General features: G+C 36.9%; 1 protein-coding gene across 9 annotated transcripts in view; it reads right to left on the reverse strand.

Moving 5' to 3' along the window:
- PTPRM (protein tyrosine phosphatase receptor type M) overlaps positions 1-22,311 on the reverse strand; it is a 439,008-nt gene that overhangs the window by 79,805 nt on the left and 336,892 nt on the right. For 4 of the 9 annotated variants that reach the window (XM_014871224.2, XM_014871231.2, XM_014871225.2 and 1 more), the window contains 5 exons: positions 13,731-13,882; positions 11,100-11,174; positions 10,846-10,872; positions 7,115-7,126; positions 6,167-6,354 (listed from right to left, as the gene is read on the reverse strand). In XM_014871224.2, coding sequence (XP_014726710.1) covers positions 6,167-6,354; positions 7,115-7,126; positions 10,846-10,872; positions 11,100-11,174; positions 13,731-13,882 — 454 coding nt within the window. The remainder of the gene's footprint in view (positions 1-6,166; positions 6,355-7,114; positions 7,127-10,845; positions 10,873-11,099; positions 11,175-13,730; positions 13,883-22,311) is intronic. The other 5 variants (XM_014871229.2, XM_088173300.1, XM_014871230.2 and 2 more) reach the window with 2 other exon arrangements.

A 22,311-nucleotide genomic window follows, 5' to 3' on the forward strand; every position in this document is an offset into this window, starting at 1 on the left:
ACGTGCCAGAGGCACATCCACAAAACCGCATGCAACAGTTAAAAAAATTACCTATTTTAAATGCTTATGTAGACTCACTCATTAAGGATCAGAATAACATCAGAGGTGCTTGTCATGTTTTAAACTAGCTTTAGATTTTCAGTCCATATCTCAGCTATGTTGAGATATGAAACAAATGTCTGCTAAACATCTGATCATAGAAAAGACACCCAGGGCAACTTCAGGACAAAGAAAAATGACATGGTGCAGCACATTTTTCCTTGCTGACATATTTTGTACTCATTCATATGTTCGCCTCAGCATGAACTAGGACTACCAGACTCAGTAGAAGCAGTGAATGATTGAAATAGCTGCCAGAGTTCCTGCATAAGAACAACCTGCACTCGTTTATCCATCCCATTGATCAGCTTAAGAACCTGTATCTCCTGCATCTTTTGAGTGAGCCACCATTTTTCTGAGTGGATCAATACCATCAGTCTCTGTTTTAACTGCTTAGAGAGATACAATGGTCATCAAAGATGTACTTTAAGATACCAGGCTTTCCTGAAAACATGGTCTAAACTTTACATAAAAGACTAAGTCTGGTAGACTTTCATGAATAAAAATAATTGGCTGAATTACGTATCCTTGTTCTTGTTAGGTGTTCTTGCTGCCTGAGATCATACACACTGTTCAGACTGTTTAGGCTGCTGAGAAGAAGAAAACAAGAGGTCTTTACTCAAGTAAATCACAGACTGATCAGTACCAAAAATAGCTGAATCACAGCATGAACAAACAGCTGCCTACACCCCACTGAGAGTAATCCTAAGAATACTGGAAGTGTTCTAGTCTATACACCTCTGCAATTTTATTATTCAAACAGATAAAAGCACAAAGCCTTTCTAATGAAGCCGTGACCTGCCTAAATCTATTTTCTGTGATAAGAATAAATTCTAATTAAACTTGCTTAAACAAAACAAATTAGAGAGCTGTTTCTGCAAATACAAGCACTTTTATTTAAATTGGAGGAGAATGCATTTAGGAAGAGAGGGAGAGGAAAAACTGTGATTTAGAAAGGGACATTTTGAACACTGGGCAGTTAACCACACTGTGACATTAGGCAGTGTCACGTGAATGATATTAAGCACTGTGACAGCACTTCTCATCCATGTGAAATCTTTTAAAAAGAAAAATTCAGGGTGATAAAGGATAGGTTTAGAATTACATAAAACTCGCTGACGACAACAGACATTCAGCAAACTAAGTCTCCTTCCTCTGAACTGAAAAAAATCCCAAACTGCCATACAGTTAAAATTGTTGACAACTGATTCTTGCTGATCAACAATTGGAAATCAACCATTCTTCTACAAGACTGAAGTGGATATTGCATGCACTGGGAAGCTGTCACGACCAGCAAAGGTTATTCACCAGTGAATGTTGTTTCAGGTTTGGGGTTACTTTATTTCAACAATTTTGTATTGATCTGGAGCACCTTAGGATTTACAAACCAAAACATGCTCTGTGGATTAGGCAGTTGCTTGTTTTTTCTATTTCTTTCCACCTCCCTACACACGATATCCACAGTGCCAAGTCTTCCAGTGCTCAAGTGTGTGGGATAATCCCAACCGGGAACAAGTTACCTGGTATTGTTGGAAGGCTTCTGCAGATCCGAAGTTCTCTGATAAAGGACGAGTACCTGCCTTGTATAAAGGACCTCTATATCCCCATTTGTTTGGGTTATCCCTCGTTGTGCATGAGAGAACACTTACATGGTAATATATGGCTTAACCAAACCACTGCAACTTTCCAGTACTAAAGATTAACAATGGAACTGGGCATTCTGTAATTGCTCTGAGATCTGAACAGATGAAACTTGAAAAAAAAGTAATAGCAGTGATCTCTATGGATGAATATTTCTAACAATTTTCCATGCCATTTTCATTGGACAAGTTCCCACTATTTCACCTCTATCTTGGTTACATTTATAATGCCAAATGAGATTTCCTCTGTATTACAAAAACAGAAAGAGAGAAACAGTTACTGGCTCTCAGTTCTTTAAAGACACACATGTTGTCTTTCTTGTATTTACACTGTGGATTAATGCCCCCATCCTCACCCAGCGTTCCAGAGCCTTTCTGTTTTCTATGTAACTTGTGTCTTGTGAGATAGAAAACAACCTGCACTGATTGTGGTACTGTCTCAGCTGGTGTTGCAGAATATCAAATAAAATCAGAGAAAAAGGTATGATAAAAATGTACAGGTTGGAAGTGAGAAAGATTAGTTGGAGTCATAAGAAACATCCAGGAAAAAACAGGGCCAGCTGGGTCCTACCAGTAGCTACAATAACATAACATGACATTAAAAAATTACTCATTTTTCCTACTGTTTTCAAGATTTCAGAACAGGGCCCCAGAAACACAAGTCTTAAAGAGTGTCATGTGGCAGTAAATTTGTTTTCCAGCTGGAACCAAAGAGAAAGAAAAGATGTGACTGGAGACTGTGTTTGACTGACACGATTCTAGTCTGTTATGGCTTTGCATGACAGCAGAAAATGGAAATTATATCAGACTTCTTTCAAAGTCAGATATTATTCTAAGAGTGGTTTGGAGAAAAAACTTCCCAAAGTAGGCACCTATGGGGCAAACATCCTCCATGAAAAAATTCCTGCTTGTCTGCAATACTTTCTACTTCCCCAAACAAGGAGCTGTATTTCTACTGGTTTTAGAGGGGTTTTCTTCCTATTTTGTTTCTTAAAACCACTTTGTATTTATCCCAGATATTCCACCGGCCAATGAAATCTTTTCAGCGAGTTGGGTTTTACTCATGATTACCATATTTACCTTATCATATCTACATTAGTGTATCTCCTAAGTTCCATTTAAATGAATATACTGCTATAAAGACAGAATTTATTCCATACCCCCAATTATTTTCAACATTCATCTCCAAATTCTCTTTAAATTATCCATTTTTTAATGATCACCTTTGGCCACAATCACCCAAGATATAGCTGAACAATGACCACAGCCAGACAACCTATTTTTAAATACTTTTACCAGTGTCTAACAGGTGCTCAGAAGTGCTAAACTGAAATTAATTGTTTAACACACATTAGATAATATGTTTCATATTCCTGACCTTGACAGGCACCCTGAGCTTCTATTTAACTACACTAATGTAGACATTAGTGCAGTTACATCGGTGCAACACATCAGAATGAAGATCATGCAGCACAGAAGGAACATATGCAGTGCAGTTTATCTTGACAGTATATAACATTACTGTATTTGAAATAGTATTGGTTTAATGATATAAACTAATTTCTGGACTGAAACAGTTAACTGCCAGAAACCTTGAGACAGGATGTGTTTGACAGAAGGGGAGGAGTGGGAAGATGAGACAGATAATAGGGAGGAAAGCCTTAAAGATAAAGCTACATGGAGGAACATTTTTTTTTTTTTTATTTCTGTTATTGACATAGTCCTGTTAGTGATAGTAAGTGAGGCTGATCTGAGCAGGACACCCTTTGCAAATCTTGGCTTTTCAAAGGAACCTCTGGTTTTGAGATAATGGAAGCTCAGAACTCTCTGTCATGGAACATAATGTAAAATTGATTTTTCAAGGCTCTATCTACACAAAGTTGCACTGGTTTAATTAAAGGTGTGTTTTAAAATCAATTTTGTTAAACCAGTCCAAGCTCCTGTGTGGACACTCTGAAATCGATTTGGAACTGTCTTATGTCAACTAACCTTAATTTGGCAAAGAACCACTTTACACTGAGCAGTCACCAATTAAAGTTGATTCAAAAACAGGGTTAAAAATAAAACTTATCTGAAATTGTAAGACCTTAATGAATTTATCTGTTTCTGCCTTAGCTATGCCAAACTATGCTGGCCTCCTGTAACCTAATTGATCTGTTTAGGAAGCAGATAAACTCATTACTTGGATTTATGGCCCTTTGAAAATGGACATTTTTGAGAAAGGATATAGTGAAATCCCTGTGAAAGTACCGAGTTTAAAACCAAGAGGTGGCAGGAGTAAGGAGGAAGTGATGAATTGAGGAAACCACTTTTCCCTTTTCTCATTACTTTGTTTCTTTAATGCAGAAAGAAGATGAGCAAGGAGGCTCCTTCATGACCAGTAAAAGCTCTCCCATGCTGTAGAGTATTGGGGAACAGATTAAATAACACATAATCAGTGTAGGAGTGCTTGGGAAACCAGGCCAATGTTATCCTGTCAGTCTAACATCTAACACCACTGGAACCAAACTACAATCTCTCCTTTCTTAAGTGTCTGGCAGGGGATAGAAAGGATTTTAAAGATCCACTGCAGACTAGCTATGTGGAAGTTTCCCGAGTTCACAGATTTCTGTGCAATCCCGACCATTTGCACTCCACTAGGCTGCAAATGAAGGCCTGCATTTAAGTCCACAGCTTACAGAAATGCATTCGTGTTCTTTCCACACCCAAGAAAGAGATGGGAAAGCAGGCAGTGAAGTCGCTCCTAGTGTGGCCCTAAGGACATGGCTGCGTGTGCTCTAGTTCTACAGATAGGTGCAATATTTGCTTCTCCAGCCAAGAGCAAGTGCCTGATCCTGCCGGCGGGAACAGGCACCTTCTCCCAGGAGAACAAAAGGGTAAAATCCTTCAAAACCAGGCATTCCTCCAAGCCCTAGACTATTGGGAGCTATGGACAGCTATCCCAAGTGCATAAATCCTAATGCAGAGCTGAGCAGGGAGCAAGGAAGTAGCAGCCTGCCATTGCTTAGAGATGATTTTTCAACATTTATCCTTCATGTCAGTTATGCTACACCAAAAACTTGTGCATGACACCAACAGGACTTAAAATTACATCTGTGTGCTTAGACGGTGAACTATAGCCTGAATTATTGAGAATAGTGGCCCTAATTATTAAGTTTTATTTTAAAGCACTTAAAACTATGCATGACAGCAAGTGCTCTGTATCCTTGCACTCCTCTGAAGTGCTCCTAATGGGCAATGTGCTACTTTATTTTCTGTTCTGTTCCACAGATTTGTTTTCAGAGTGAATCCTGTGTGAATTTCTCCTGAATCAAACTCTTTCCCTGGTGAGACTATATAATCCTGTTGTCTTGTTAGAGCAAAAACCATCTATGAGACTTCATTCAGAACAAATCCCCTGCCAAACTATTTCTTCCTTTTCATTTGGACATTTATCCTTCTGATAATATATAAGGAAGAAATTCTTTTGTTGTCTAGTTCAAATCTGTATAGAGGACAGTATCAGTCTGACAGAAATGCAAACAAAGAGATTTGCAACCTTTGTAGTGCTAGAATATATTGGGCAGTCATTCACTGCATATGGAGGAAATCCAGCATTACTGCAGTAGTTCAATGGAAAAAACCCTCAAATATATGGCTAGTTATAGTTCATTCTGATTATAACAATTTCCATATATAAAGAGGAGTTTTTCAGTTCCAGTTTCACTATTTTAAGTCCTCCTTCCCTGCCACTATTACAAACTGCACTCTGATGTATTGCATCTACTGGCATTAGTCATGACTACACCTACTGTCTGTAATGGATTGCCATTCATCAGCTTGGTAGGCTGAAAATTAAGTGATTTTCCTGGAAATTGTTTCTCAGCAGAATCATTTGATCCACTGTAGTTAAAAAGCTATGTCATTGGTTGCACTATAAATTCCATTTTACGGTCTTGATTTTTTTAAAAAATAAATTAATTGTAGTTTTCCTCTAGGCTTAATGCTGGTATAAAAGGTTTTGGCTGAGGAGCAAATATTTTCCAAACACAAGAATTTTCAATTCTATCACTTTTAAATAACAGTGACATAAAAAACCTCACAGGAACAAACTTGTTTTAAGACAGCCACACAAATGAAAGCTGACAAGTGATTAGGTCCCCCTGGGAATGAGTTGTTTTCTATGTTCCAGGGAAAAAAATGTCATCAGTGACTTTGGAAGTAGCCTGAAGCATGGGTTTTGGAAATCTAATACTACAAATACCAGTTTAAACAATTATATAATTAAGCAATTTTTATAACAAGAAGTTGGCATGACAAAGTGTGAAGTTCAAAAGAACACCATCTCTTGTAAATGCAAGCAGTACGCATCCTTGTAAAAACTCAGCATCAGGCACAGCCAATGATGCAGAAGACACAATAATCAGATCCTTAGACCTGACACTTACTTCATACTCCTCTTTAAATCCGTAGCCTTCTGCACATTTCATCTGGGTGATGTGCTGCAGCAAGTCAGCTACACGGATGGCTGGATGGAGCTGTCCGGTCTGGTAGGGCACATCCACTGGATCTCTCTTCTTATAGGTGTGGGATTGGACCAAGCTGCTTGTGTCACTGACCATGGTGTGGGTTTCATCTAGAAAAGGAGTATCTCATCATGTACTGGCTCATTTTCACTTATCAAAAGAAAAAGAAGCTATAAAGATTTCTAGAGGAATGGCAGAAATCTGACACCATCAGCATTGGTTCTGTCTGTGAAGGCTACACCAGAAGAACAGTAAATCCATGAGCAGTTTACACAGGGAAATTGCAAGACTGATTGGAATGAGGCAAAGTCCATAGTTCTACAATGGAAGCATTGCAGAGCAGTCCAAACTCTAATATTGTTTTAAATATTGCTAGCTGATTGCAAACAAATTTTAAAACACGCACTTCATTTTAAACTGCATAGAAGTTTCATTCTGAAACTTCAACAAGTCCAATGGAATGAAACTGGACTTGTATTTTTCACAGACTACTAAAGTGCTGTATTTTACACTGCAAATTTAGAGCAAATGTTTGGAGTGAGCAAAATAAAAAGATGCACAAAATGGCTTATGGTTTCATCAAGCTAGGACTGCAATGGAAATGTAGATCTGAAAACGACACTTGGAGACAAACTACAAGAGGACAAATGCAAAGGACCATCTGGTAAGGAAAAATGTCTTGACTGACTGCTGAACATGCTTTAGGACCACGGTGTATCATGAGCCACCACATTAGGCATGGAATGTTATATGTCAACTGACATGCAAGCCAACAAACAGGAGACCCCCGTGGGCTGGTTAAAATTTTTATGAGACACAAACTTCTCCCAACCCTCCACATCTCTTCCATGGGGCAAATGGGCAACTTACCATTGATTGGCACTTTTAAGAAGATACATATCAGGAGAAAAAAAGAGGAGGAGAAAAAGGAAACAGGGCATAAGCAACAGTACTACATTAATAATTACAGGAAATTTTATGTTTTTAATTTAGTCTTTACAGAATGATTCACTAAATGAATCAGATTCTGATCTCAGTTTCACAGTAGAAATTAGATTTACTAAAACCAAGGTATCATACTGTGAGTCAGTTCACACAGGTGGAACTGAGATCAAAACCTATACTTAGAAGTAAATAGATGTGAAAGTGCACTCTACCTATGGAAGCAATATGACTTGCTTCCTGTATAGATGAAATTCTAAAAATTTATTCAGACTTGACATGAGAAAAAACCCACCCCAAATTGTAAGGTCCAAGAATCATCATAAATATTTTATCTGTTTATTGAAATAATAACTTTCTATATCTTTGAGTTTTTAAATTTTAAACAAAATTGTTAATATGGTGCTTTGACTTATTCAAGCTATTTCTCTCTGACTGAACTTTGAAAAAAAATACTAAACTGTATAATGTTTATAAAATAAGGTTTTTATAAAAAAATATTACTAAATATTATTAAAATAAGCCATATGAAAGGGAAGCATTAAAATAGTATTTCCACATTCAAAAGCTAGATATATTATAGTAGAAATTTCCACAAATACTCTGTATGAGAAAGTCCCAGATTCTCATATACACCCTAAATTACTAATGCACCTTGTTAAAGGTGAGATTCTGGTCTTAGTTTCACTACTGAAAATTGACATTAAAGCCAGAAAGCTCAGTGAATCATATTTCAAAGATGGATTTAGGCCCTCTCAATTCCCACTAGGACAAATTAAATCTGGTCCTCACTAAGCATACAGTCAATATGAACTGTGCATTGACACCTAAACCAAAAACAGCAGAGAAAAATGTATGGGTATGAGTATGGCCATTTCACTCCTTTTCCTGTCAATCTGCTAATCTAGTCTAATGCAGAGGAAAGGGATTCATCTTTTAGTCATAAAATTTTACAACTTTTGTCTGATATGGTATAAAATTGTACTGGAAAGCACCTCGGGATGCATGGCATGAAGCGTGGTATACAAGTGTAGGTACAGTATGTTGCTGCTGAAATGGCACCTGAAAACTACAAGGTGGCTAAGACACAAAAGACAAAAAAAAGTGTAGAAAGTTGATAATGATTTTTTGGATTGCTTATTTCAATTTTAGAAACAAGTTAGAAAACTTGAGGTTTTTTTTTTTTTCTTTTTTGAAAACTACAAAATTCTTTGCAACACAGACTGTTAGTGACTAAGATGAAGGTAAAGTTATCAAAGTCTGGTACTATGCAAGCATCAGTTTAATACTTATGAATCTCTTTCCTGCAAGCTCCCTAGTCTTAAACTAATTTTCCTCTCTCCATTTCTTTATCTCTTATAGCTGCATTAATACAGAAGGAGTTATCATTTAAGCTTTTTTAAATAAAGTGGTTTTAATCCTTGGTTTATATAGTACATTAGGAGCCATGTCTATTACAGTTTTTTACTTTGCCTCTGAGCACTTTAGCATGAGCTCTTCAGGCTGTGAGTTTTTCAAAGGGTGAGCTCCTCCAGATGCAGTGTCCATGTGCAATAGGAAGTTTTCCAGGCTTAAATACTCCTACAGCTGCAGCTGTCCCACCATACACCCATTCCTGTAGAGCTATACAACATTTATTAAATAATATATACTGGAAACAGTAAGTGTGCTGTGGCTTTTCTATCAGATTTTGAAAGCTGAACTCAACCATTCACCAGACTTGTACCTTTCCCAGGAGGTCACACTGAGAAGATCATTTAGCTCTAACTACAGGCTTGATCCTGCAGTTTAACACAAATTCTTTGGACAGTGGAAGACAGAAAGAGCAGGTATTACTCGTAATTAAAACCCTGCATACTTTGTTAATAGCTGTATTCCTCTACCAGCTCAAGCACAGTTAACTTGATTTACCTCAGATAGAACACTGTTTCTGTACAGACAGTCATAAACACATATTGGGAGAGAGATCTAGTCTGGATGGAGCAGCACCCATAAAGCAGTACTAAATTTTTAACATGTGAAGTTACAAAAATATTTATTTTACACTGTGAAATAACTGAAATATTTTCTAAGATGAGTAAGCACAGGTTTGCTGTAATAGGCCATAAAATACACACCTAATTAATTAGAAGACTTTCTAGACTTAGTAAAATTAGAGAATTTATTTTTCCCAGTGTGTGTTTGCCTGATAGCTGAATTACTTGCTCAGAGATTATTTCTTGGGGGAAGCTAACAAATAATTTTACCTTTGTTATTTATATAGAAAAGGATCACAAAAATAACCAAAGAAAGCATCAGCTAAATAATACAGATAGGAAATCTCAGAGTTTTTCTCCTGATAATAGTACTTTTCTCCTTGCCCACCCACAAGGTCAGAAAGAACATCTACTGCATGAAGTGTTGAATGAATGCTAAAGCACACAAAAAAAATCTAACATCTCAGGCAGTTAAAAGGCACTGCAAATTTCATTTGCATGCAGATTATTACATTGTTACAGTCAGTACCATTACCTTCTTCCAGATTTACATAATGTATAAAACCAGCAAAGTTCCTTCTCAAAGTTATCACACTGAAGTGCAATGCACTAAATATTCTTTCACAGTAACAAATTTCCAAGATCACCTTCCTAAACTTTTACTTCTTCTATGCTTCACTCCATGTCTATGTAAGCCTGTTTAACGTACAGTTTAAGGGCAGGAATCAGTTAAGGGGTCCTAAATTTTTTACAGTGATTGGAAAAAAGAAAGAGGAGAAAGGAAAATATTTGTTGTAAAAATGTAAATTGAAAAATTAGTAAATAAATAGGCTTAACACTTAAAGAGTTTGACTTCCTGCTACAGTGCACCGTTATGCTTTGACTTACTATGAGAAAACTGCCTGTTTAGTTTAAAGTTAGCATGGGAAGGAGGTGCAAATTAATACAAGCCACAAAGGGGTTAGAGCTAAGCATTGGAAATACAACAGCGCCTCATGCTTACTATTTATCACTGTGCAGAAACCTCTCTCTTTTTGACATTGGACAATAGCAGATTTTCCTACATTCCAAGTGGAAATGCTTTACATTTTAACTGTATGTTTTTAACCTAGAGTTTTACTGTCTTATTTCATTCCTGTGACACCTGATGCATAATAAACTATATACTCTGTCATGTTATCATTTTGCTGTTCAAAATACCATCTCCTCTCTGAAACTTCTTTTTTTGACAAGCACGTTAGAGACTCTGCAGAATTGTCAGAAGACATGATAGCTGATAAATGGCCAGAACTGTATTTTGTCTGATTTTCTGTATCCTGAGTTGTTTAACTAGGAAAAAAAGTTATTTTTAAGAAGTGACATCTTCAGTTCTGAGATAAAACAGAAAAAAAATGAGGAAAACTATTTCAATTGCTGTGATAATCAAATTCTTTTGTGTCACTCCAAATACATGCATAAACATTTCCTTGCAAATCCACTTGTTAAAATTATTTGTCTTTTCTCCCGACTTGCACTATGATAGTATTAATCAAACCTGCCCTTAGCACCTCAGTGTAGCCAAGTCTACCACCCCTCCCTCTAGCATAAAGATCCAGCATTTAGCATACTATTGTCTGCTCCCCAAGAACTGCAACTTCCGAAATTACTTCAGCAATAAACTTTGATAAAGGGAAATGTTCTCACCTAAAATTGCAGTTGGCACAAATGGATCTGTCATACATCATAAGCAGGTCAATGCAGGAAAGGTAAAAAGAGAGAGAACAGTAAATGATTGATACATGTTCCCGAGTTTTCTTTCAGAAAGCTACTGTTAGCAACCGGTATGTTTCCTATACATACATTAAATGTTGATGGCAAGAAGTATAATAATATAAATATGAGTGCTTTTATTATGGAAAGGTCTATAGAGGATGGAAACGAAGAAAAAAACTGGTTACCTGGGTAATAAGAATTAGGCACTGTTGTGCTCAGTGTGTTAGTTTTCATTGTAAATGAGGATGGTGAAGATACAGCTGCAAAGAGAAACAAAGCTGGTTAGAGACAGAGATATGATATGCAGCTGCTTAAGCTGAGTGACACAGCAGATGGGATTGACTTGACTTAGTGTTCATCCTGCTGTGTTTCTTGCACTGGAATCAGGACCTAGGGAAAACCAGGCAAGTCTAGTGAATGAAATAGCTTACTGAATTTGATCAATTCTCTAAAAAGAAGTGTCACTGGAGAAAGCATTTTGATTGCTGATGGGAAATATACTTCTTAAATCACAAGATTAGACTGAATGAATGCTTGAAACAACACATCACAACAGCAAGAGGTGTTTTTGACAGAAGCTTTGATCATTAGTAAGTTTTCCTTATAATACTGTAAATACCTTATGCAAATATTCTACTGTAGTTTATTTTTTCCTCTCTTTTTCTTATTTGATTTGTTTAGACAGGTGGATAGTATGCATAAAGTTTCTAATAGACTCTGAATATTACTCTTTGTTTAAAGGTGGTTTTCAGAGTGATATATAGACCAGTGCCCACATGGGTATTTAATCACTGAACCATTTGTAAAACCAGTGAGAAAGCCAGATGGGAACAAACTAAGTTCAGTTTGCCCCTAGTACACAAATATCATGCAAATTACCATTGCAAACACAGATACATTTAACAGGTAGGAGTTAATCAGAACATTTTACAGGCTGTTCAGCCAAAGAGTCATTAGAGGCTTTTAAGCAAAGCTCCTTGCAAATTCTGCCTTAGCTGCTTGTCTACACAGCTCAAATTCAGTCTGAGCAGTGAATGTAAGCATATTCTGGATACCTGTAAACAGACTAACAGGAATGCATGAAATAAAACAGAGTTGAGGAAGACAGGATCTGCTGGATGAGGAGTGAGATTACTTTGAGATTACTCCTGCTGGCTTTCATCCATCTTTTTTCCAGTTGATCTTCTAGGGCAAAAAGTTACTAGCCCTTGTTAATATGGAGACATCTCAAAACTGGCTTAAATATTGCTGATAGTTATAATTTATCATATAAATTAATGTATCTGAGACCATGTTCCCTTGATTATGTCTCCAGAATGAAATTACGTTTTCTTGGTGGCCAGAACAGAGTGACACTTCTTTTGGGTATGGATACAGAGATTGGTTGAGGTCAGGGCTGCTGCAGGTAATAAAACTTGCTAGGTAGAGAATGCAGGCAGGTTAATGAGCTTTCATAGGAAGTAGGACTGTTCTAAATCTCTTGAGTACAAGGCCTTACACAAAGATTATTTCTGAAGACTCTCAGTGTGCACCTTCTGGTGACCACGTTTCCATAGGAAAGTCTAATTAGAGGTTCTAGCCCTCAATCGGTATAAAAAACTTTTTATTGCAATAATTTCAAAGGGGTTTGAGGTGGTTTACATAAAGAGGATTTAGTCCCAGAAATTCATTGCAGCTTCATTTGTAGTTATGACCATTCACCACTGGCAAACTGCACCATGATGACGGAAGATGAAGTAAAACCTCTTGATCTCTTCAGAGAAATAAGCAATCTCATTAACTGCAAGGGTATGTTCTCACCAGAAAGGCAGGTCTGATTTGAAAGATCTATTTCAAATCAATTTCAAAAGTAACTCAAATGCAAATTAACATTGCAAATTCTAAGCCTAATGCTGCTGAGAAAAGTCTCACTATATAAACCTCACAGAGTGTTTGTACAATTGAGCTCATCAAAGATAAATTCTTAAGCATATTATTAAAGAGTGGGAGTTGGGCCTTGCATACTATTAGTGTTTGGAAAAAAAAATTAATCTTTGACAAATTCTGTAAATGTTAAAAAAAACCACTGGCATACAAAAAATCCCTGAGGTTCCTTAAGAACCAAAAAAAACCCCAAACTTTTTGAATTAGTTATTCTTTTAAACAATTATAAAAAACTATTGTTTTTTTCATGGTCTTTGCTTGATGCCAATCCTCTGAGAGGAGCAAGACCTTGAATAAAATTCTAATACAGGAAATTTTATAACCCAAATCTTATTTATTTTCAGGGTAGATCCAAGAAGACCCAGGATACTAGAAAATCTCATGAAATTGCAGAACAGATAAATCCATGGAGTTCTTCCTTTGCACAGGCAACAGAAAGAGCATAATCTAGAATTGGAAATAATAAGACAATCAGATTATCATTATTAAGTTATTACATTCGAAAATAAATTTGTACTACCAAAAAAAAAAGTGAACAAGGGAAGTATTTGAAGGACTTGGGACAGCATGAAGGATATAAAATTTTCAACATAATGGAGATTGGAGAAAGGTAAAACTACTGTTTCAGTAATGTCACTGCTCTTCTGCAGAAGAAAAGGATGGACAGAAAAAAGCTCAATTATCCTTATTATTTTTAAAGAAGTCTATTCTTGATGTCTGACTGTCTTGCTCATTTGAATAGACACTGTAATGTGCTGCACAGTGGGAAACTCTCGGTCCCATGGATTTTCCATGACTGAGTAATGAGGAATATTTTAAAAAGCATTTGCACCTTTCTTTCACCTTCAAAAAATAAAAAAAAGAAAGAAAAGAAAAGAAGAGAAAAAACTTACATCTCCCATTTAGATTGTGCGTGTCCATGAAAGAGAAAGCTTCATCACAGTTGGTGCCTTGCTCAGTGTAGCTTTTATCCATTGAATTCACCATCACTGTCATTTCCTGCCGAGTACTACTCAATGTCTCTTTCCTCTTTTTAGCCAATTTTCTTAAGAAATGAACGATGAGAAAAAAAAAAAGGAGAAAAACAGCTCTCAGTAAGCAGACATAGTCTTCAGGTTGTTTACATCAGTACTGTAGTTTGTGACCATATTATTAAGTAAAATTCACACTTGTTTCTGCATTTGTGGAACCTTATTTTACTCTCATCTCTTTCACTCTCATAATCAAGGGAGAGTTGCCAGTGCACTGACACGAGGTCAACAGCACCTTAATCCTTGGGCACCACCACTGAGTTAAAGGGGATTACTTGGTTATGAAGGTGATATGAGCTACAGTATCAGAGGCTGCATTTGATTAAACATAAAAATAAAAATGAAAAGACAGATTTCAATGGAACTGACAAATCAGTACCAATGCTCATGCATGTAGAAGAGTCTGGAGTGGTTTCATTGAGACCCTGTGTAACACAGTAATCTGGTTTATATAATACTGTATAGTATATGTTGGAACTCTGAATACACACTGAACACTCAAGAAACATTTCCAATTGACTCACAATTGACTACTTTCTGTCACTCCTGATTTCAGGAGAATTATTCACAAGAGTTAGTTCCTTCTCAGCAGGAGTGGCCTGTCAGAGACAAGATCTTAAATCTGATACTACAATAGCAATTCATTAAACTATAGAATTGCCTTGGATGCATGTATCTCTTTTTTTTTTTCCAGATCTGTGTGTTTCAGTCTAAAGTCTCACTGCCTCCCCTTGAGTTATGCACAAAACAACATGTCCAAAATCTTGGTTTTTCCTTCAACCTCTGTGAGGCATCTGTGATCCTGATGATAGTGGGTCTCATGACTATTTGGCTTGCTTCTCCAGTCCGTGACTGTCTAAGACCAAGCCTTTCTCCAAGTTCTTGCCCACAGCCTTAATTTAAATTTTCCATATTCCTTCTGTAGAATATATTCAAGGTATGAGTTTAAAAAAAATAACTGCTTCACAGACTTCCCTTGTCCTGACTGTTAATTCAATGAGTTTTCCTCTGTGGAAAACATAATGAGCCAGCTCATATTCATCAGCCAGCAGGATCTTTTACCTATCTTCAACTAGAAGTTACAGGAGCTTAGAGGTGAGACAATCACCTATGTTCCTTCTACTTCTAGAGGCCAAATGTATCAAGCATAACCAACTTGTGCTAACTTTCAGAGCCTTTCTGTTTAACTCTTATTCAGGATGGAAAGATGGTTCCCACCGCAGACGAAATTTTACACCAGCCTCCCCTAGATTTTCAAACATTTGTCTCCTCTCATGCTACACAGGAGGGGCTTTCTGTAACTTTCCTGACTCTTCCATTTCAAACCACTGCCTGCAGACAAAATTGCAAAGTACCAATATTACAGCTTCCTATGCTGATCACTACTGCCTCAGTCTCCTCATGCTCCCCATCTATCCACCTGTTATTCTCTATCTTTCACCTAGACAAGAAGCCATTTGGGCAGGAGCTGTGGTTGTGTTCTGTACCAATGTAGTCCCAAGCTCAGCAGTATCTTAATCCATGAATAAAGCTCAAAATGTCTTTGGAATGAGAGGCTTGATAACAATAGAAGAAGGGATAGTACGGGCAGGCATGGTATTGGGTCACTGGGCAAGAAAGTGTTAAGTGTCACCTTTGGCCCTCAATAAGCTGACAGACTGCCACCACACTCGTGAGCACATGTCCCCATGACTGAAAGGGAGTGAGGTGCACTGCCTCAAACACCTGCTGCAGCACCTGCAGCAATGAGCAGTGTTATGCCTTTGTCCACCCCAGCTCAGGAGTCACCTGTGCTTGCTTCAGCCTTTGCCTACTCTGCAGACTTGAAAATAAAACTGGTTCATTATTACTCCACAGTGCATAAATGCACAAGGGAGCATGGTCTGAACTCTTTCAGATCAGAGACAGTTAAATTTCATTCAAGCACGGTCAGTAAAACAAAACTCTTAGATGCCTGCATCCTTCAATCTCCCCTCTCTTTCATATCTAATTGTAATGAATAAGTAATATATTATTCAAAGTAGAATCTGTGACTTATCACCTAATACATGAATAACGTAATGGAAGTCCATTTTAAGGACAGGCTTATCAAAGTGGTAACATGACATGGGTATTTGTCTCCTCTTTCACCCTTAGATGGCAGCACATTTAGATGGCCGTCATGCATGGCTCCCCTTCCAATCCTTGGGTCCCATGCTCAAGCTAAGGCAGATTTCTTTTTTAAGTCAGTAACAACTGTACAGTACTTCTCAATCTGAATCTAATTCTGGAATTAGGTCTTGTGGGATAAGTTCAAATCTGAAACAACTTACAGGAAGACAGCAATACCAGCCAGACTTTTGTACTGTGAACAGAAACACCCACTGGACTCAGTCAAGTAAACTTTAGCTGAATACAACATTGCTAGCATCTGCAGTTTTTAGATTTTGCTCAAAGTGTTGCAGTGCTGCAATCTGCATCTCATCCATTCCTTGGATCTCTCAATCCCCAAGAGGGTCTAGCTATACAAGATTTAATAAATTCATAAAACTGTGGTATCTCACATCTCCACCACCACTCATACTCTTACATTTTAAGTTAATTTTTGGGGAAAAAAAAGGTTTAAATATTTATCATCTTCACTCATGGAAAAGACACTTCATAGCTACTATATGATGTTTCATCCTTCTTAAAGGAAAAGAAATCTACAACCAAAGGGAAAACATAGAACAGATGGAAGCTCCCAGGATGATTACCTAGGATGAAATTATTTTTGTAGGGAAAGCAAAAAGATCAGCTTATCACACAAATAGTGTTACCATGACTATATGAGGAAAGAGAATGTACTATTTCAGTCCCAGGAAAAAGGAGCCAGATATTCAGAAAAATCTCAAGACTAGCTAGGAACTGTAGGAACTGTTGGAATTTTAAGAAATAGCAAGAAGTGAACTGGTGCAATGGTTAAAATATAATAAAATGCAGAGCAAACAAAATACAGATTTCCCCTGCAAAACTGTGTGGGATTTTGTGTATCATTTACTCTGTTCTGTTACAAATATTAATGAATCATTCCAGGAAAGTAATAAGCTAAACAGTTCATCACAATCTGTCCCCATTTTATCTATCATGACAAAATTCTCCAATGATGCATCTTCTCCCATACAGTCCCTCCTTTTTGAAAGGCTCACTCTGTAAAACTTGTGCAAGCCTAACTCAGTATCTTTCTCAAAATCCTCCTTCTCATTGACTTCTCCCTCAAACCCTCCAAGAAACCAACTACAACAACTGCTAACTTGCTACTACATTGTCAGCCTCTATCTGGTTCATTTTCCATCATTTTCCTGCATCCCTTTTATCTGTCCTGTCTTGACTTAAGTAACAAACTCTTTTGGACCTAGCCTGCCTTTTCTCTTTGTGTTTAAAAAGCACTGGGGACAAAGAATGAGGCACAGTGGGACACTGCCACAGCTAGAGGAATGTAACAACAGCAAAAATAAAATAAAAAAAAAAAATGGTGACAGAGGTTGTAATGAACTCAGGTCCTGCCAAAAATGTGCCTTCCATTTCAACTGAGGAACAATGAGAAAAGCATATTACTTTGAATCTAACAAAAACTTCCTGCTTCCCCATTCCATGCCAAATGGTACTCTCCTTATCAGGGTACCTCCTTTCTCACCAAGTAAAGAAAGGAGAAACAAGATGCTGCCACTTTCCACAGCTCCAGCAACACACTACCATCACCAAGGTATTAATAAACAAAGTGAGATTAAATTTGTAGTTACACTGCTAAAGGAATTGAGCTGGATTTTTCTTTTAATTAATGCACTGATCTATTTCACTAACTGTAACTCAAGCTAAAATAGCTGCTTCTTACAATTTTACTTCTCTGCTTGTGGACAAATCACAGAAATGGTTCAGATGAAGAAAGGATTGGGGGCTTTCATGTAACCCAGTAGAGCAGTGCACCTGTAGTTGCAAAAGCCTTTTAACAATCTGCTCACCAAACCTTTAAAGGAATCTAAACAACAATAAGAATTATCTTTTAGTACAATCCTTCAGCAGCTTGTTAAAAAAATGCAATTCCAAGGGCAGGCTTAAATGGTCATTTTTTCACAACAGAGATACATAACTAATGCCTATCCTACATAAGTGCATGTTGGTATTTGCACTGTTTACCATATATACACTGACCTAGAAAATGTCCAGAATCTTTCTGAACAAAATACGATTTTAAAATTGTAGTAAAAACTGGAAATAGAGTTAAAAAGTTACAAATTTATCTCATGAGGCAGATTGGATATTCACTTAAGGCAAAATTCAGTGTTGAACGATATGAAGTCATATGTATGGGAAAAATAATCCTGTTTTTCCTATAAGCACACAAATATTGCATCTAAATGACTTCATAAAATACAGAAGAAAGAAATCTGATAATCACTGATTCTTTGAAGACAAGAAGTTTAGTACTATGTGTAGGAAAAAAGGCAAAAAGAAGTCAGAAACGACTATCTAAGGGATAGAGAACAAAATGGAAAATGTGATTAAGCAATTGTATAGATCTATGGAGCTACCACATTTTGAACACTGCATGCAGTTCTGACACATGCCTGTCCAAAAAAGATTTTCACAAAGTAGAGTACATATACAGAGAGGTGATAGGAAGATCAAAGGAGCAGATCCTACCAGAAGAGCAGTAATCCTTCCATAGATAAGGAGTCCCTAGTTTAGAAAGCAGTTGAACTGAGAATATGATAAAAGTATATTAAAAAACATGGAGAAAACTAAGAAATTAATAAAGAATTATTATTTCTCAACAATGAAAGAACCAGAAGCAGGGAGTATGTGAATTTTTTTAAAATATAAAAGCAAATATTTTCACTTAACCCAGAAAATGCTCTGCTCTGCCTTGCCTTGAGTCCCATGCGCATTTTTGGGCACCACAATGTAAAAAAGACATTAAGCTATTAGAGAGTGTCCAAAGGAGGACAACAAAGATGGTGAAGGGCCTTGAGGGGAAGGTGTATGAGGAGTGGCTGAGATCACTTGGTCTGTTCAGCCTGAAGAAGAAGAGATTGAGTGAGGACAGACCTCACTGCAGTTACAGCTTCCTCATGAGAGGAAGAGGAGGGGCAGGCACTGATCTCTGCTCTGTGCTGACCAGTGACAGGACCCAAGGGAACAGCCTGAAGCTGTTTCAGGGAGGTTTAGGTTGGATATCAGGAAAAGGTTTTTCACCCAGAGGGTGGCTGGGCACTGGAACAGGCTCCCCAGAGAAGTGGTCACAGCACCAGCCTGACAGAGTTCAAGAAGGGTTTGGAAAATGCTCACAGGTACATGGTGTGACTCTGGGAGTGTCCCATGCAGGGCCAGGAGTTGGACTCGATGACCCTTTTGGTTCCCTTTCACTTCAGGATATTCTATGAACATTTTGTAACACATCACCACTAGGACTCATGAGATATCCAAAGTTAATATTGGTAAAAGAAAATTGGATTAAGGGCTGAGCAGAGGACAGTGAATGCATTACCTTTCCTTCCCTCTGTTTCTGTATTTATCTAAAGGTCTGGCACTGACTACTATCACAGACATGGTATGGAATTTTATTCCAAAATTTGATTCAAAATTTTTCATGGTGTATTAACAATCCTTTCAACAGGTAATACAGGAAACAGGATTTGAATACATTATTTGCTTTTCCAACAAATAATAATAATAATAATAATAATAATAATAATAATAATAATAATAACAACAGTAGTAGTAGTAGTAGTATATTAATTAAATTAATTACTTTGCCCATGTATTTTGGCTGCCTAGGATATGCTAAAAGAAAACTCACAGTCAATTTTGGGGAATCTGCGTCAACCTGAAATAATTTAATAAGCATAACTTTTTCATCAACATTCAGCATGAAGATGCAATGTGATAAAAGTTCTTCACAGGAAGTGGGTAAAAAAGTGCAAAGATAACAGACTTGTTCCTTGCTTATTGAGTTTTTATACATTTTTCCAACTTATGTGGAAGTTATTTTTTCTTGAAAAACAGAACAATACTTCTCAATAACTGTGACTGCTTTCCTGTCTTAAACAAAGGGTCCTCTAAGGCAAATCCACACATCACATATCATTGTGAGAATTACATGTGTGTCACCTGGTACACATTTGGTAACATTGGGTATTATTCTAACCTGCAATAGAAAATTCAAAAGGCTTCTTTGCACTTTTAGAATTTATGTTTTTCTTTATTTGGGAATACCTTGAATCTCCAACACCTTATTTGTACACTTTATGTTGCTTTTTATTGTCAAAAACTCCTTAGAGAAAACAAGTTTTCAGAAACTGAATATCAAATCCAATTCAATCAAAATGGTAAATTTCTCTAGGTGTTTAAATAACTGCAACTACAAGTAATCAGTATTTTAGTCTACTTTACATTTTTTCACATTACTCTGCACTGGACCCTTTCTATCTCCCCCAAATGGACTGAGCCACAAATACGAAGCAATTGAAATCAAATAAGGAAATGAAATATCAACAGTACTTTATATTAGTGATAGTGAAGTTCTGCTCACCTGGACTTCTGTCATTCAATTTAACATTTATATGTCTTATATTGAAATGCAATATGCTAAAGACTGCAATTTCACAGTGACATTAAACTGTATTCTGTCAATATTCTATCATACAAGAAGTAATGTTAGAAAAAATATTTTTAAAGGCACTACTTTGTGCAGCAAGAACTACAGAACACTTAATAAAATACTTTACAAGCTGTCCCCCCTTCAAGGACTAGTATTTCTAGAGAACAACCACAGGGAAAAATAATTGTTAGAATTATAAAAAAGCAAAAGATGGCAGGATAACACTGAACTGTGTTCCTTGCTTATGATCTCTTAGTATGCAATCCTGTATTAGATTATGAAATTATTCTTTGTCCTAAGTAGTTCAACATATATTTTGCATTGACATCAGACCAGTATGGAAGACTGATTTAGAGATTATGAATATTTTAATAAAACCAAGAGTGCATAAACCGTTTTACCTGATGTACACAGGGGTGGTTTATTATAATTTCTTTTAGGTGCCTTCTCTTTGTTCTAATTATCAGCTTCCTGCTTCAAAGCAAATGTTAACATTATTCATTTCATTTTTACAATGCTCTTGCATTTTTTCATAAAGAAAAAAGAACAAACTTTAAAGAAATGCTGTGATGATGCTCAAATTTTGGAAACAGTGATCTTGATATCACAGAATTTAGTTTTTGCCCCTTTCATTCACTGTGGTTTTTGTTTTTTTGCCACAGAGATATTGGATGAACTTTCAGACCAGGAAGATATTCCAATACTACCAGGACTGACTGTAAAGAGAGAAGAAGAAAAGAAGTGTAGGAATGGAGGGAAGGATTCATTTACTTTACAGAGTTAAGGGAATTGAGTGCAAAAAGAGTGCACATTTTTTACATGAAGGTGGAGGTTAAAAAAAACGGTTTTGATTTTCATTAGGATAAATAAAACCACTTTCGATTTCTATGGTTCTTTCTTGGCTTTTTACTCACCACATTTAAGTACCTCAGTGGTCTATTTGCATTTTTTTGTTACTAGTAGATGTTACTAGCATCACAAGACATCAGAGCCAAAAAGAAAAGTTATTTGGAAAGATCCCAGTATCACCTGTAGCTCATGGGGAAAGTATGGCATGACTTGAGAAACAGTGGCTGAGAAAAGGGAAAGAGAATATGGAGGTGAATGGGAAATGAGAAGGAAAAAATGATGAAAAATAAAGTACAGCTGCAATCAGACACACACCTCATCTCCTTTTGCTGCTAAGTGTCCTTCTTGAATTCAAGCATACTGCACATGCTTTGAGATTTGCTTACAGTGACATCATTAAAAAATTCTGCTTACTTGCGTCTCAGTTTCTGTTTTGTATGACCTTCACATCACATTATCTGAGTTTCTGCAAGTGAGGGTTATAAAAGCACCAAAGCCAAGAACACCTCAGGTCAAAAGAGGCATTGCACTGACAGAATTTGCTGATGCAGAGGAGGAACACTGGTGACTGACCAACTGCAAAAAAGGGAGCTATGCATTGATACATCAGATTAATGCAATAACATTTACTTGAAATGGGCTGACTCTTGTCTTAGTTCTCAGAGAAAGTTACATTTGTGGTTACACTTTAGTTCTTGCATGTCCACCAAAGAGGACCTTGATGCATTTTAGCATGATTGACAGGTTCTTCAGGGAAGGCTCTAGGCTATGGCAGTAGAAAGGAATTTGAGAAGCTCTGGCAGAACTCTACGTCTGCAAAGCTGCTGGCTGCACTATTTTTGGCTCAAGTTAGTTGCTGGCCTTGGTCTTCAGAAAAATGCACCCACACAATTAAAAAAAATTCTGACAACCTTCTGCCTCCCCAATACAATAAAACAGCAATGAGATGTGAGCAGCAATATTCTCATAATTTAC

This window comes from Sturnus vulgaris, chromosome 1, assembly GCF_052056855.1.
Source record: "Sturnus vulgaris isolate bStuVul1 chromosome 1, bStuVul1.hap1, whole genome shotgun sequence".
NCBI lineage: Eukaryota > Metazoa > Chordata > Aves > Passeriformes > Sturnidae > Sturnus > Sturnus vulgaris.